Source organism: Talpa europaea (genome assembly GCF_964194135.1).
Source record: "Talpa europaea genome assembly, chromosome: 6".
NCBI lineage: Eukaryota > Metazoa > Chordata > Mammalia > Eulipotyphla > Talpidae > Talpa > Talpa europaea.
In genome coordinates, this window is record NC_140072.1 from 54,827,264 (window position 1) to 54,842,040 (window position 14,777).

A 14,777-nucleotide genomic window follows, 5' to 3' on the forward strand; every position below is an offset into this window, starting at 1 on the left:
GTGTTATATAGTTCATATATACACATATACGAAGTAGAATAAATCAACAATTTCTGGTGGACATTTTATGAATATGTAGGACATTTATGAATATGTATGACAATAAAAGCATAAACATCAGTAGCAGGTAAATGGAGTTAAACTGTTGTGAAACTCTACCACGTTCAAAAAGTGGGAAGAATACTAATTGTAGAGATGAGGAAGTATATTATAATCTTTAGCATAAATACTGAAAGTGATAGAAAAAATGTAGTATCAAATATGATATCCAATTTTTTACCCAATATTAATTTCCTCCAATATTATAATATCCGATACAGGAGGCAAATCAACAGAGCCAATAATATGAATAAAAAGTAAATGATTAAAATAATGAAGGACAAACATGATAAACAGGAATAAGCAAAATGGCAGAATTAAAAATTAAATAAAACATAATAAAGGTAAATAGCAAAAATAAAACAAAAATTTTAAAGTTTAAAAAGTTAAAACCAACCATCTCAAAGATTATATAAAATGAGCTTAATATCCCAATTGAAAGATAAAAAATAAGACCCACCTATATGCTATTCACAAGAGATGGTTTAAATAAGGTCACTGAAAGCACAAGAACTAAAAAAATGACATACCAATCAAACATTAATCAAAGATAGGCTATTACGACTCTTTCCCCTCCTCTTGCCTTTTAATTCTTCTCTCTTTTTTTTTAAAGATTTATTTTTTTTATTTATTTATACAAGCACTGGGTACAGTCAGAAGCACGGGAGGGTGAGAGAATTCGCCAGAGCCAGAGCGGGGAGCAGAACAGGCAGGAGGACCGAAGTACACTGCTGAGGGGATCAGCAGGCGCGGCAGGAGAGGTCTGCGTGCCATGTGGGACACTCGTCGGTGGCCGGGGATCAAACCAGCGCTGCAGAGGCTGCGGGCAGCTTGGCAACCCAGCATTCAACCGCTGCACCACCGGGGAGGCCCTAATTCTTCTCTTTCTTTTATCTTTCCCTCGTGAACAATCAAATCTTAAAACAGAACACAAGCTGGGCATCTATAGGGGGTGACCCAGAATAAGATAAAGCCAAAGTGAAGCGGGTACCACCCATGTAAAAGAGTAGCCTAATGAGGGCTATCGGAATCCAAGAAGGGCAAGCAAGAGAATGTCTGTGGAGGTGTGGCCTGGTGTGCAATATCAGAACCTGATCAGGAGTAGCAGATTCAGCTTGGCATGTGAAATTAAAGAGCCCAAATAGATGAGGAAGGTGTCTCTATAGTCGGGTAGCCTGACATGGATCGGCAGAGCAGAAGGAAAGTACAGGAAATATCTTCATAGACAGGCAATCTGGGTTGGGAAGTCAGATCTCCTGTGGGAGGAGGAGAGGGTCATCCAAGAGCTAGGGGGTGATCATTTTGGTGGGTGTACCCAGAGAAAACACAGGGTGGGAAGGACATCTACCACACAGTCTGAAGGGAAGCAGTCTTACCTGAGATGTCAGAGTCAAGGAAAAGAGAGTGTCCATATAGAATAGTCTGGCATCTTGAGTCAGATCCTGAATATGATAAAGGCACCCAAGGAGATGGGAGGCCCAATTGTGAGGTAGCAAAAGCCTAAGCAGGATGAGGAAGATGACCACACAGGAAAGTAATCTAGTGTGGAGCATCAGAGCCTAAGTGGGGTAGCAAAGATGTCCACATGAATGGGATGAGCATTCTGATAGGGAGAGATAAGAAAACAAGTTGGGGAGAGGTTATATATGCCGAGGGGTAATCCAGCATGGAGTATCGAGCTTAAGCAGGGTGAGTAGGGCATCTACATGAAAGGTAATCTGAATGGAGACTCATAATCCAAGTAGTGAGAGCCATCCTAGCTAGAATCAGGATGATAGGAGAGATAGGAGATTAGTTACACAAAGGGTGATTGATCAAATAAGTAAATATATAAAGCATAGTGGAAATAAGGTACTTATACATACAAAAAAAGAGGAAAATGTAGAATGAAACTCAATTAGAAATGCAAATATTGGTATAAGCTTATGATTTTTTATATGGAAAGATGCAGAAATAAACATAAATGAGTATGTGTTTATGCATGTACATATATCCACTGAGAGGGCTGAGAAGAGTATAATGTGTACACCTAGTGCTAAAATCTTGGTTTCTAAATATCACCTCCCACTGAAAGAAACCAGCCTCCTGGGAAAAATGGGGGAGAAAATGTCTAAGATGACCCTGGGAAATCTTATGACAAAAAGCAAAGAAATGCTCAAAAGGTATAATAGGGACATGTAAAAAGGATATAGAAGCTAGCTTGAAGGGGATGTCATTGGCCACCAAATCAGTGACATTTTTGAGCATGAAAACAAATTACAGCACTAACATTATGTACAATATATTTAGCACCCAAACCAAGAATCACACTTCTAGGCATTTATCATAGAACAGAGTTTCTCAGCCTTGGCATTAGTGATATTTTTTTTTTAAATAATTCTTTTGTGGACTGTCCCATGTATTCTAGGATATTCAGCAGCAACCTGATGCCAACAGCAAACTCTTCACTACTTAATCAAAAACGTTTTCAGATACTGTTAAAATGCCCTTGAGGGACCAAAGCCACTCCTGGTTGAGACCCACAACCCTAGGTTGATAAAAACCTTATGTTCATGTAAAAATAAGCACATGATTGTTCACATCTGCTTTATTAGTAATAGCCGAAAGCTAGAAATAACCCAAATATCCTTCAAAAGGCAAATGATAAACAAACTGAAATATCCATTCAACGGAATACTACTTAACAATAAAAAGAAATAACTGCTTACACATAGAACAACATAAACATATCTCTAGGTCACTGCACTGAGGTAAAAGAGCTAATCTCAAAGGCTATGTGCTGTACGATTCCATTAATACAAAGCCTCAAAGTAACAAAACCATACAGTAGGATAGCTTAACACTGGTTTCCGGGGCTTAAAAATGGGTAGGGGGAGGTGTATGAACAAAGGACATTCTTTGTAATTCTCTATCTTGATTATGGTGATAGGTGAATCTATAAAGTGATTAAACATCATGAAGAATTTATATTCAAAGAAACTGGGTACATGAAGAAACTGATAAAATCTGATTAAGGTCTGTTAACTGTTTTATGCCAATGTCAATTTGCTGGTTTTGATAACATATTACAGCTATGTAAGATATTACTAATAGGTAAGCTGGAATTCTCTGTACTGTTCTTGTAACCTCTTGTGAGTCAATGCATCTTTAAATGCAAAGTTTAAAAAAAAAAGTGACAAATCATAACCTAGTGTATGATATAAGAAAGTATGATATTGGGCCTCCCCGGTGGCGCAGCGGTTGAGCGCTGGGTTGCGAAGCTGCCCGCGCGCGGCCTCTGCGGCGCCGGTTCGATCCCCGGCTGCTCCCCAGCCACCGGAAGAGGGTCCCACATGGCGCGCAGACCTCTCCTGCCACCCGCTGCTCCCCTCAGCAGTGTACTTCGGTCCTTCTGCCTGCTCTGCTCCCCGCTCTGGCTCTGGTGAATTCTCTCACCCTCCTGCGCTTCTGACTGTACCCAGTGCATGTATAAACAAACAAATAAATAAATAAAAAGTAAATGGTCTTTAAGCTTGGTCATGAAAGTCAAGGAAAAGAGTGCAGAACTGTTACAAACTGAAGAAAATGAAAGAATCAGGACAACTAAACGTAACAAGTGATTTTGAACTGCTTCTTTTTGTTATTAAAAAAAAAAACTTATTGGAACAACTGGAAAAAAAACATGAAGTTTCTGGAATGGACTGATATTAATTTCCTTATTTTCATGGCTTTATTGTGGTTATGAAAGAGTATGTTCTTTTTTTTTAACTTAAAAATAACATCTTTATTGAAGTATAAGTCAACCCAATGTGACCTGTCTTAAGTGTGTAAATAAATGCATACAGTTGTGTAACCACCACTGAAATCATGATTTAGAACATATCTATGACTCCCCAGAATCCTTCATGCACGCTTGCATTTAAGCTCCTGACCACTTCAACACCCTGACAATGACTGATATTTTTTTTTCTTTTTTTGGGAATAGGTCATTTTATTACAAGTTTGCTTTTATGCCTTGATGGTTTTTTTTAATGTTTTATTTCATATAATTCTTACATCATTTTTCATTTTTGCACCATGTATGCATTTTCATTTTGGTTATATTCCCCATACACTTGCACCCCCCCTTATTTTGACCCTAATCCTTCCTCTCCTGGTGGGCCCCCCCACGCAGTGTGTCTCTGGTTTATAGTTGCTTGTTGATTTTGAATTTTACTTTGTATTAATTAGTCTTTATGAAAGAATATGTTCTTTTTATAGAAAATGATATAGTGAAGGAACAACAGGTCAACAACTTACAAATAAATGACTAAGGAAAAACAGGAGAAAGTCTCAGATGTTGATTAAATAAGCACATGAATTCAATAAAAATGAAGAAATCAAAGTAATTCTTAACCAACTAAACCAGATATATACAGACTATTAGTACTCAGCAACTGCAGAACACACACTCCTTTCACTCGCATTATGTCAAGATAAAGATGTACCAGATCACCAAGCAATTCTATAATACTTTAATATACTGAAATCATTTAGAAAATAATCTCCAATGACCACAGTGGAATTAACAATCACAAAGTTCCCATCTAATTAGAAATTAGGAAACACATCTTTATATAGCCAATGGAACAAAGAAGCAAATATAACATGAATGAGAAAATATTTTTCACAAAAATGAAAAACTACATAAAAATCTGGTAAAAGTATCTATTTTCAGAAAAAATTTAAAAAGACCATCAAATTAAAATCTAAAAAGAAGAAATAAAACTGACAAAATATAAACCACACGCTAGAGGTTCAACAAAACCACAATTATTAAAACCTTAGAAATATGAATAAATAATAAGAGAAAATACAAATTACCAATATCAGATATTAAAAAAAAAAAGTCATTGGAGATACAGAACTGGAAAGGATAACAGAATAACTTATTTTTTTAAAGATTTATTTATACATACAAGAACTGGGGTGTAGACCAGACATACAGGGGGTGAGAGGATTCACCAAGGACAGAGTGGGGAGCAAAATAGGTGGATCCATTGAAATATACTGCTGAGGGGAGCAGCCGTGAGACAGGAGAGGTCTGTTGCACCATGAGGGTCAGCTCCCTGGCGAGGACTTGAACTCAGGCCACAGTGGCTGGCAATAGCTTGCTAGTGCTGAGGCTTTAACCCCTGTGCCACTAGGGAGGCCCCTGCCTATATTTTGACAACTCAAAACAAATTCACAAAATTTCTTGAAAAATACTGCCAAAACTAACATCAAAAAAAAGGGGGAAGAAAATCTGCAGTCACATCAAATAAAGAAACTAAATATATAAGAAAACCCAGACCAGATGGCCTCATTGATGAACTATGCCAAACATCTAATAAAGAATACCAATCTTACACAAAATTTGCTTATACCAAAATTGGACATAACTTTCACAAACAAAATTACAGATGAGTTACCCCATATATAAAAAAAGAAAAATCCTAAAGAAAATATTACATATATTTATCTAGCAATAAAGGATAATATACAAGTTAAGAAATGCATATAGTAAATTCTACAACCACCACTGTAATAGACACCCAAACTCATATTTTTATGTTTTACTACAGACTTCTTTTAAAACAACCTCACTTTTGGTGTCACATCTAAATAGGCTGATAACAAAATCTGAATATGAATGCCTCCTTTTCTGGCACCCACACAAGGGATCTTTTCTCTGGTTCTACTTTTAAAACACTAAGTCCAAACCACTCCCCCTCTGCTTTGCCCAAGCCAGCCTGGACCTGCCTTTGCTCAACTTGCTCTTCCTAGAAGTCCTGTGTGTTAGCAATAAATTTCATCTCAAATTCTCTTGTTTCAACATAGGAACCAAATTTTGAGTTGGGATCCCATCCCACTTCTGTTTAGAAAAATGGAAGAAGAAAACAAATTTGATTTTTAGGCAAAGTGAATGAATAAGAAATTAACTTGTTAGCATTTGCAAGTTGGCTTGGCAACAATATCTCTCTATATAAGGAAACAATATATCTATATATACCATAATATCACTAAACAAAAAATACTTAGGAATAAATTTGACAAAATTTACCATGACTTGCACACACTGAAAATAAAAACATGCTAGTGAGAAACATTAAATATGAGGAAAAAATGTTCATGCATGTGAAGACTCCACATAATTAAGAAATCAATCAGTCTCAGGATGAATTTATGGACTCAATACTGAAAAAAAGTCCCAGGAGGCTTTTTGGGAAGAAATTTAGAAGCTTATTGTAAAATTTTATGGAAATGCAGATGAGTTAAAATAGGTAAAATAATGTTGAAAAGAACACAAAATATTAGCAAATCAAAGTCAACAACACATTAAAGAAGTCATGCACCTTGATTTAGTGGGATTTATATGTGTAATACAAAGATGGTTCAACATGTGCAAATCAGTTAGTGAGATACATAATATTAGTAGAATGAAAGATTAAAAAAATCTCAAAAGATGCAGAAAAAAATACAAAAACCTTTTATAATAAAAACTCAAAAAATTGGTTATAGAATGACTATAATTCAGCCTAATCAGGCCATGTATAACAACGCCTCAGAAGATGAATAATTTCTGGGGCTCTGAAGAATAGCGTTATGGTAATAGTTTATGAGCTTCAATTCCTAAATATTCTCACCATAAAAAAAATAATGGTAATTATATGACATGATGGCGGTGTTAGCTAATGTTATGATAGTAATTATTTTGCAATATAAAGGTGCATCAAAACTTCACTTTGTAAATCTGAAATTTATATAACATATCAATTATCTCAAAAAAGCTAAAAATTTTTTTTTAAGGAAACGAAAGTACTTTGGAGAAATGGTTATTTACAGGGCTGAGGCAGGGCACAGGAGCCAAAAGCACCTGTTTTCAATAGCTAAAACTGAAACAATTTAAGTAGCCTATGTGTATATGTAGTTTTCATTGCTTATTAGTTTGTTTACAAACTAAAGCAACAGAACAACAAATGTAGAGGCAACAGAAACCTCAATCACTTAATGAAAGGAGGAGGGAGTGGAAAGTAACAATGTGGCCCATCAGAACAGTTAACAGACCATATCACGCAAATAGCCCCTCATGTACCAACCTCAGTAACCCTCAAATAAAAATTATTAGAAATAACATATAAGACAATGGAAATGAAACGTAAACAAAACATAAAAAGTCCTCAAAAATTAAAAAGAAAAGACAAACCTAAGAAAACAAAAACATTAAAAAATAGCAGTTAGCACTTATGTCTCAATAATCACTTTAAACTTCACCAATCAAAAGATGTAGAAAGACTGAAGATTTCAAAACAAACTTCTGCCTTCTGCTGTTTACAAGAAACATCTTACCAAAGACAAGAGTTAAAAAGAGGCTGGAAGATAGTTATATACAAAGCAAATGGCAGTGAGAGAGGAGAAAAGAGGAGAGGGAAAGGGAAGGGTGAGGTGGGAGGGGAGGGGGAGGGAAGTGGAAGGGTGGGGGAGGGAAGGGTGAAGTGGGAGAAGAGGAAAAGGAGGGAGAGGAGGAGGGTTGAGGGAAAGAAGAAGAAAGGGAAGAGAAGGCTATACTTCAATCTGATAAAAACAGACCTTCAATTAAGAAAGTTAGAGAGGCAGATACTATATTATGATTACAGGTTTAAGACAACAAGAGAAAATAACACATAAACACATTATGCATGAGACGATGGAGCACTGAGACACATAAGACAATAACAACTAAAGAGGTATTGACAACAATACAATAATACCAGGGAAATTTAATACACTATGTACAACAGTAGACAGATCAACAAGACAAAGTATAAAGAAGACTTTATCACTCTTTCAATTTCCATGCTTGTGATTTTCTTTTTCAAGTCATCTGTTTCTTCCTTAAAAAATGAAATCACAAGCATGGAAAGTGAAAGGGTAATAAATTCTTCTGAAAAACAAAAGCCCAAGTGTCCAGATAACCTTACAAATGAATTTTATCAAACCTTTAAGAAAGAATTAAGGCCCATCTTGCTCAAATTGTTTTTAAAAATACAACACTTAGTGGTCATGTGATTTGGAGCAAAATGTTTAATTTCCCCAAATCTTAGGTTTTATAAATCTGTAACTCTAATAAGTATATTGAGTATAAAATGACATAGGCATCCACTACAATGTCTGGTACATTCTAAACAAATGGCATTACCATTAATTCATATTTATTTCTTCTCATTCAAGGAATTTAGCCCCAAAACTTGGCATTTTATGACTGGGAAATTAAGTATTGTATATAAACTTGTCAATTCTAACATTAAAAAAAAAGTATTTTTTGTATCAATACCCCCTATTGGTAACACTAAAACCAGATTGGTCTTCTGTTTTTCCCCCAATGCAATTCTCAATAACTTCTAAAGCTATGTGGAATCTTTCAGCATTCCAACTATTTTTCTTCTACCTTCTCACAGCATCTCCCACGTGAGTGTCAAAGATATAAAAAGGCTTGCCCAAGATGACAGTTTGTAGAAGAGCTGGAAACAAGCTTCAAGATTTGAGGATACAGTGGTACATGGTGAACAAACTTTGATCTGATTAAATAGACTACATTTGAATGTCCATTCTGCTGCTTATAAAAAGAACTACTTGAGACAAGAAGCACTATCAGTGTCTCACTTTACCAGAGAGTTTGAAAGGATACCACCCACTTACCTTGTGTTGTTAACATGAATATTAAATGACATAACATAGGAAAGTGCCTCACATCATGACTACCACATGTGCACGTTGAATAAACATTTTTCCCTTCCTCCTTTCCAAGCCCAGTGTTCTCTACTGGGAAGAGGTACAAACATTAAGGTAGAAACATTAAATACACAGGGTAATCATGTTTAGCCATATTGTAGAGACTTGCATTTAATATAATATGAAATTGACAAAATCTTGAAATTGGATTTAATAGTAAAAAGCTAATGCATCTATCCCTGAGCTGGATTTCCTTTGCTACAATACACTATAAAATGGAGCATCACATTGGAGTACGACAGTAATGTTGATACGAATTACTGGTAATGTTAATCTTGATAAATTGGCTTAAGAGATGTCTGCTGGAATCCTCTACTAGGAAGCAATTTTTTTTATTGTTGCAGAAATCATAAAATAAAGAGGGAGAGAGTGAGAGTGGGGGGGGGCAGGGAAAGAAAGCAAGGGCGAAGACAGAGTGAGAATGAGAGAAAGGACTAGAACAAGAGCATGCGTGCATCCCTACTCAAAGCCTGGTCTTCAGCGCAGATATCTCCAACATAGCAAATAAGGAATTAGTAAATTGTACCACTGGAAGATCAAAAATTCTTTTAAAAGTAGCTCAACATTTTAAAATACTGCAGTCAGGTCTTGTCAAAAGCTCTTTGAAAGACTATACCACTTTCACATGTTCTCTCTTACTTAGGTATTTATATATCCCTTGATTAGTCAGATACAACCTCCCCTAAGAAAAAAATATATTGCCTTTCCCCCAAAACTTACATTTGCTTAAAAAAAACCCTTTATCACAAATCCCATCAGCTTGCTTGTTAGCACAATGAGACTTACTGATCTGCAGATACTGGAGTCCCTTCTGGATTGGAATATCTTTCCAAGTCTGAATTGTTCACTTGTGTTTGCCTTGAGGTTACTAACTGGCTATTCTCAGAAGGTATGATTTTCAAATCCTGAATGTAATTATCTGGAAGAGGAGACTGTACAACTTCCAAGTCCGGTGAAGATTTAGGTCCTAGAAATTCTTGATCCTGTGCTATCGGTTTACTGGTCAATAATTTGGAGGTTGGTTCCAATGATCTTGAAGATATAGTTTGCAGGTCAGAGTTAAACTCACTATTCATCCTTGTTTTAGAAGCAGGATCCAATGACTGAAATGTCTTATCTAAGGTTCCACTATCCAACTTGGAAGGAGCCTTGGGACCAAGAGTTATACGAACACAAGAAATTGCTTTTCTATTTGAAGGTGGAGTAGATGTAGATGTTACTACCGTATACTGATTTGAGGTTGGCTGGGAGACCACATTATTGGAGCTGGGTTCAACATTTATCATATTACTAATGTGTGATTTATGTTTATGTTGATTCTTCTTTTCTACTACACAATCCTCATCTTGAGGAAGGGAGGAAGGGTGTTTTCTTATGTGGTAATCTTTATTTGGGGCTTTGCTTTGTTCAAAGAGCTTACGTTGCTCAAGAAAAATGGAACAAGGAGTTCCTGAAGCTATACTATCCTGACCTTGAGGGATTGGTGATTCATTTTCTCTCATCTGATGCTCTACATGTGGGGCTTGTTCAAAGAAGTCTCGTTTTTCAAGAAAAATGTGACAAGGAAGGTTTGGAGCTAAATAATCCTGATGCTGAGGAGGGGGAGAATGTTTTCCCACATGATGATCTGTAGGTGGGAATTTGCATTGTTCAAAGAGCTCCCGCTGTTCAAGGAAAATGTGCGAAGGTAAATCTGGAGTTATAGTTATATTCTTCTCTTTTATGGAGGGTGTGGAACTTGGCCTGTCCAAATTAATGGGGGTATTGTTATCAGAAAAATGAACTTCCTTAAAATTGTGAGAATCTGCATGGGTACTGGGCTCAAAATGACTGCCTTTGAAATGTGATCTTTCTAAGAGTTTTTCTTCTTGGTGAGAAAGTTCAACAGGTAATTTTTGGTTTTGCCTACTACTTTCTGCTAAAATAGTCACAGTTTTATCTGGTGAATGACCCAAAATTTTAAACGATGAAGGAGAACAGGTTCTCTGTTTTAGATCTCTAGGAATATTTTGCTCTTCAGTGAAATGAGAATTAAATACCCCCATAGATGCTCCAGTACATTGGCTACCTTCAGTAACACCAACCTTAAAAACAGAGGAATCTGAAATGCATTTAGAATGTCGGTGAGATGAGAAAGTGATGGAGGTAGTAAACTTTTTCATGGATTCTGGGGGCGGCATTTGTGATGAAGAACGTGATGGAAAATGACACTCCATTTCTTCAGATGGCAGCACACAAGCAGGATCTACTAATTCTGACAGCCAAGGGTCCATCTTCTCATGGAAAGGCATCTGAAGACCCTTGCTAATGTTGAAGTCATCAGCTGTAAAGTTTTCAAATGGGGAATGACTTTGAAACTGCAAGGAATTCCACACTTTGAAATGGGGGTTGTTCTGGTCTAGTGATTTGCAAAGATTTATGTGCCTGCTTCTCCATGATGATGGGCTCCGTTGTCCTCTGATCATTTCTGAGGGTTCAGCAGATCTGAAAACACAAGGGTGAGTATCCAACTGTGGTTGTTCAGCAGTTAGAGTCCTGAAACATCCTTTCTCATGGCTCTCAATTATAATGTGACTACACACAGCTCCTGGTTTGCATCCTATTCCCTGTGGACTCCGTAAACCCTAAAAGATAAAAATAAATTCTTTTTACAGTACTACAAATAATTATGTAACAGTTTTATAACCAGGCTACGATTTGACCATGAAAGTCATGTTGATCTTTTACAACAAAAAAAGTAAAAAAAAATAATAAAAAGTCAGGTAAAGAACAGACATTTATATATAGAATAAAATGGCTCATAATTAAGACCATAAAGTTAACTTCTCCTAAAAATTTTTCACTTAAGTAATGAAAGCAAAAACTACTGTTGTCTCCCAGCATACCTTTGTTATTTTATTTTAGTAATGCAGATCCCTTTCTCACATGACCAACAAACTGGAGACATTTGCAGTTACTTTTGCAGCTACTGTGATTGTATGATGAGGCTTACAGCAATAGGACATGTGCAAAAGTAGTTAAGTACAATTTCTGCTTTCTTTATTTAAAATACCAAGATGACCTCAAAAAGCAGAGTTCCCTTTCCTATCCTGGACTATCACATGAAAGAAAAGCAAAATCCTATTTTACTTAAGACATTGTGTTTTGTGGTCTCTTTGTTACATAAGCTTAGCATATACCTTAATACTTTACAACTAAGAATAGGAGAAAGAACTAGTACTTCTTCCTGGTATACAGAAGGATCAGTGCCTAAAACCAACATAAATATAAAATTTGAGATTTGTTTTACAATTAAAGTCATAATTTGGCATTCTCTTTAATCTAGCCACATTTGATTCCCTATATAAGTATTTTAAATTATGCTGCCACTTCCCATACAATGAAGTAGATTTACTTTTCCATGTTCCACCTGCTACATAAAACTAAAAATCCTGAACATTATTTATAAAACAAACATTTTGATGTAGAACAGGTAGACTGGTTAAGCATCTTGGGACCTGAGAAATGACATGGTGTGAGATTCCTGGATTTTCTTTTTACTTCATACATTTCACAGTTGGAGCTAAAGAAGCCAGCCGCCGAGGAACAAAGACACAGACAAAAGTTCTAACAAAAACCTTATGTCATTACCTAAAAAAAGCTAATGTGAAGTCTAGTAAAACAGAAAACTTTTAGACAATAACTGTTCAATTCAAGTCAAACCACATAAAAAACCTATGGCCTCACCCACCCACACCCACCAGTGAGGGTAAAGTTAGGAGCCTAGACTTCCACTGTTAATAAGGCATCCTCAATATTTAAGCCAAGGTGCTGCACAGATAGCCAAGCAGGAGTCCAGGACTTATTTTCTTCCCTGCACGGCTACCCTTGTGAAGTCAGTAGTGACCACCTGGGGAAACTGGATTTTCATACCCTCTCTGCAGTAATGAAATATTCCTTTCTTTCCCAATTATAAACTGGAAGAAAAGACTTACAAATGTCATATACAGTAAAAGGACTGTATAGACATATATAAAGAACACTAAAACCAATAGTAAAAAAAAAAAAAAAAATCCACTCAGAAAAGTCACCATAAAACATAAGACATTTCACTAAAATAGGACAGAAACGGGAAATAAGTGCATGAGAAGATGTTCAACATTAACTATTAAAGATTCAAATTAAAACCACAGGGCCTCCCCAGTGGCACAGTGGGTTGAATGCAGTGCTGTGAAACTGTCCTCAGCCTCTGCAGCGTGGGTTTAAGTCCCGGCCAGCCAGGGAGATACCCACATGGCGCAACAGACCTCTTCTGCCTTGCCTGCTGCTCCCCTCAGCAGTGTCTTCGGTCCATCTGCCTGTTCTGCTCCCTGCTCTGTCTCTGGTGAATTCTCTCACCCTCCTGCACCTCTGGCCTATACCCCAGTTCTTGTATAAATAAAATAAATCTTAAAAAAAGAAAAACAAAAACAAATTAAAGCCACAATGATTATCGCATTACATACCTATTAGACGGTCAAAATAAAAAATACTTAAGGAGTAGCAAGGGCCCTACAAGGAGTGCTCCAGGATGGGCCCACGAGGCCATGGCCAAATTCCCAGCCTGAGCATCTGGCCTGAATCAAGATCGCACACCACAGTGAATATTACCGTCACAGGAAGTGGGAGCCCCACCCGCTAGCGTCAGGGGCCGCGAAAGTGCTGGAGGAACGAACGTCAGGCTAAAGTGACCGCGGTAAAGACTACTTGAATTTGGATCCTTCATTTCTATAACGAGTTAGAAACTACGTCCTGGTTCCTAAAAAGCTCTTATAATGCCATGAAAAAATCCAAAGGGCCTGCATTTTATCACTGGCAGAAAGAATCATTCTGATGCGTAAGCTTCCGTGTGAAGCCCCTACTTAGCACTTCAGTGCCCGACCAGATTACCTAAATCAGTCATCACGTCTCAGACTCTGGTAACAAAAGTTGTATTGATTGACAAAAGCTAAATTGTTCAAAAAAAGTACACCTAGACAAGATACTCTGTCTGAGAGCACATGGTCGTGCCCTGAGATGAAGACTGGGATAAAGATTTGTGGGAACAGACCAGCATCCCGCTTGTCTGGGGCACTGCCAACTACTATGCCATCATGAGCTTGCAGGCAAAGTATTTATGGAACCTAAGAGTAACTTGGCTTCAGCATGCACATCCCCATGTCTCTACTGTTATATTATGCCATGGGGGTAGGGAGGGAGAGAATGTTTTTATTTTTTTTTTAAGTGAGGACACCACAGGCTGGTCAGGATGTGCAATTAACAGAATCACTTATAATTCTCTGGTACAATAACCCTGGGAAATAATGTGGCAATCTCTCAGTAATCTAAATATATACAATTACCATATCACCCAGTAATTGCACTTTTGGGCATTTATCCACAGAAAGACATGAAAAACCCCAAACATGAATATGTAAAGCAGCTTTATTTGTAATAGCCAAAAACTGGAAAACAATCAACATGTCACACAATAAGAAATATTTTAGCAAACTGTGGTACATCTATACTATGGAATACTACATAGCAATAAAAACAAGCTATTGCTATAACAACCTGGATATTCTCCAGAGAATTATGTGAATGAAAAAAAAAAATCAATACCAGAAGTTTGCATATGTATGACTTCATTTATGTGACAATAAAATTATTTATTTTAAATAATAAAAAATATAAAAATGAAGAGATTTGTCAGTTTAATGGTTGCCAGGGATTAAGAAAGGCGAGAGTTCCAGAAATAAGTGGATATAAGTTATGAAAGAAGTGGATATAACTATTATAGGACAACATGAGAGATCCCTGTGATATAAGTATTAAGTGTTCCGACTGCATCTATGTCAATATCCTGATGGTGACATATTTTTACATTTCTGCAAGAGGTTACCATTGAGGTA

General features: G+C 36.7%; 1 protein-coding gene across 1 annotated transcript in view; it reads right to left on the reverse strand.

The window, feature by feature from the left end:
- Nucleotides 1-14,777, reverse strand: part of ALMS1 (ALMS1 centrosome and basal body associated protein) — a gene marked incomplete at both ends in the record, with an annotated part of 137,681 nt that overhangs the window by 56,208 nt on the left and 66,696 nt on the right. The window contains 1 exon segment of the mRNA XM_084234837.1: nt 9,655-11,492. Coding sequence (XP_084090963.1) covers nt 9,655-11,492 — 1,838 coding nt within the window.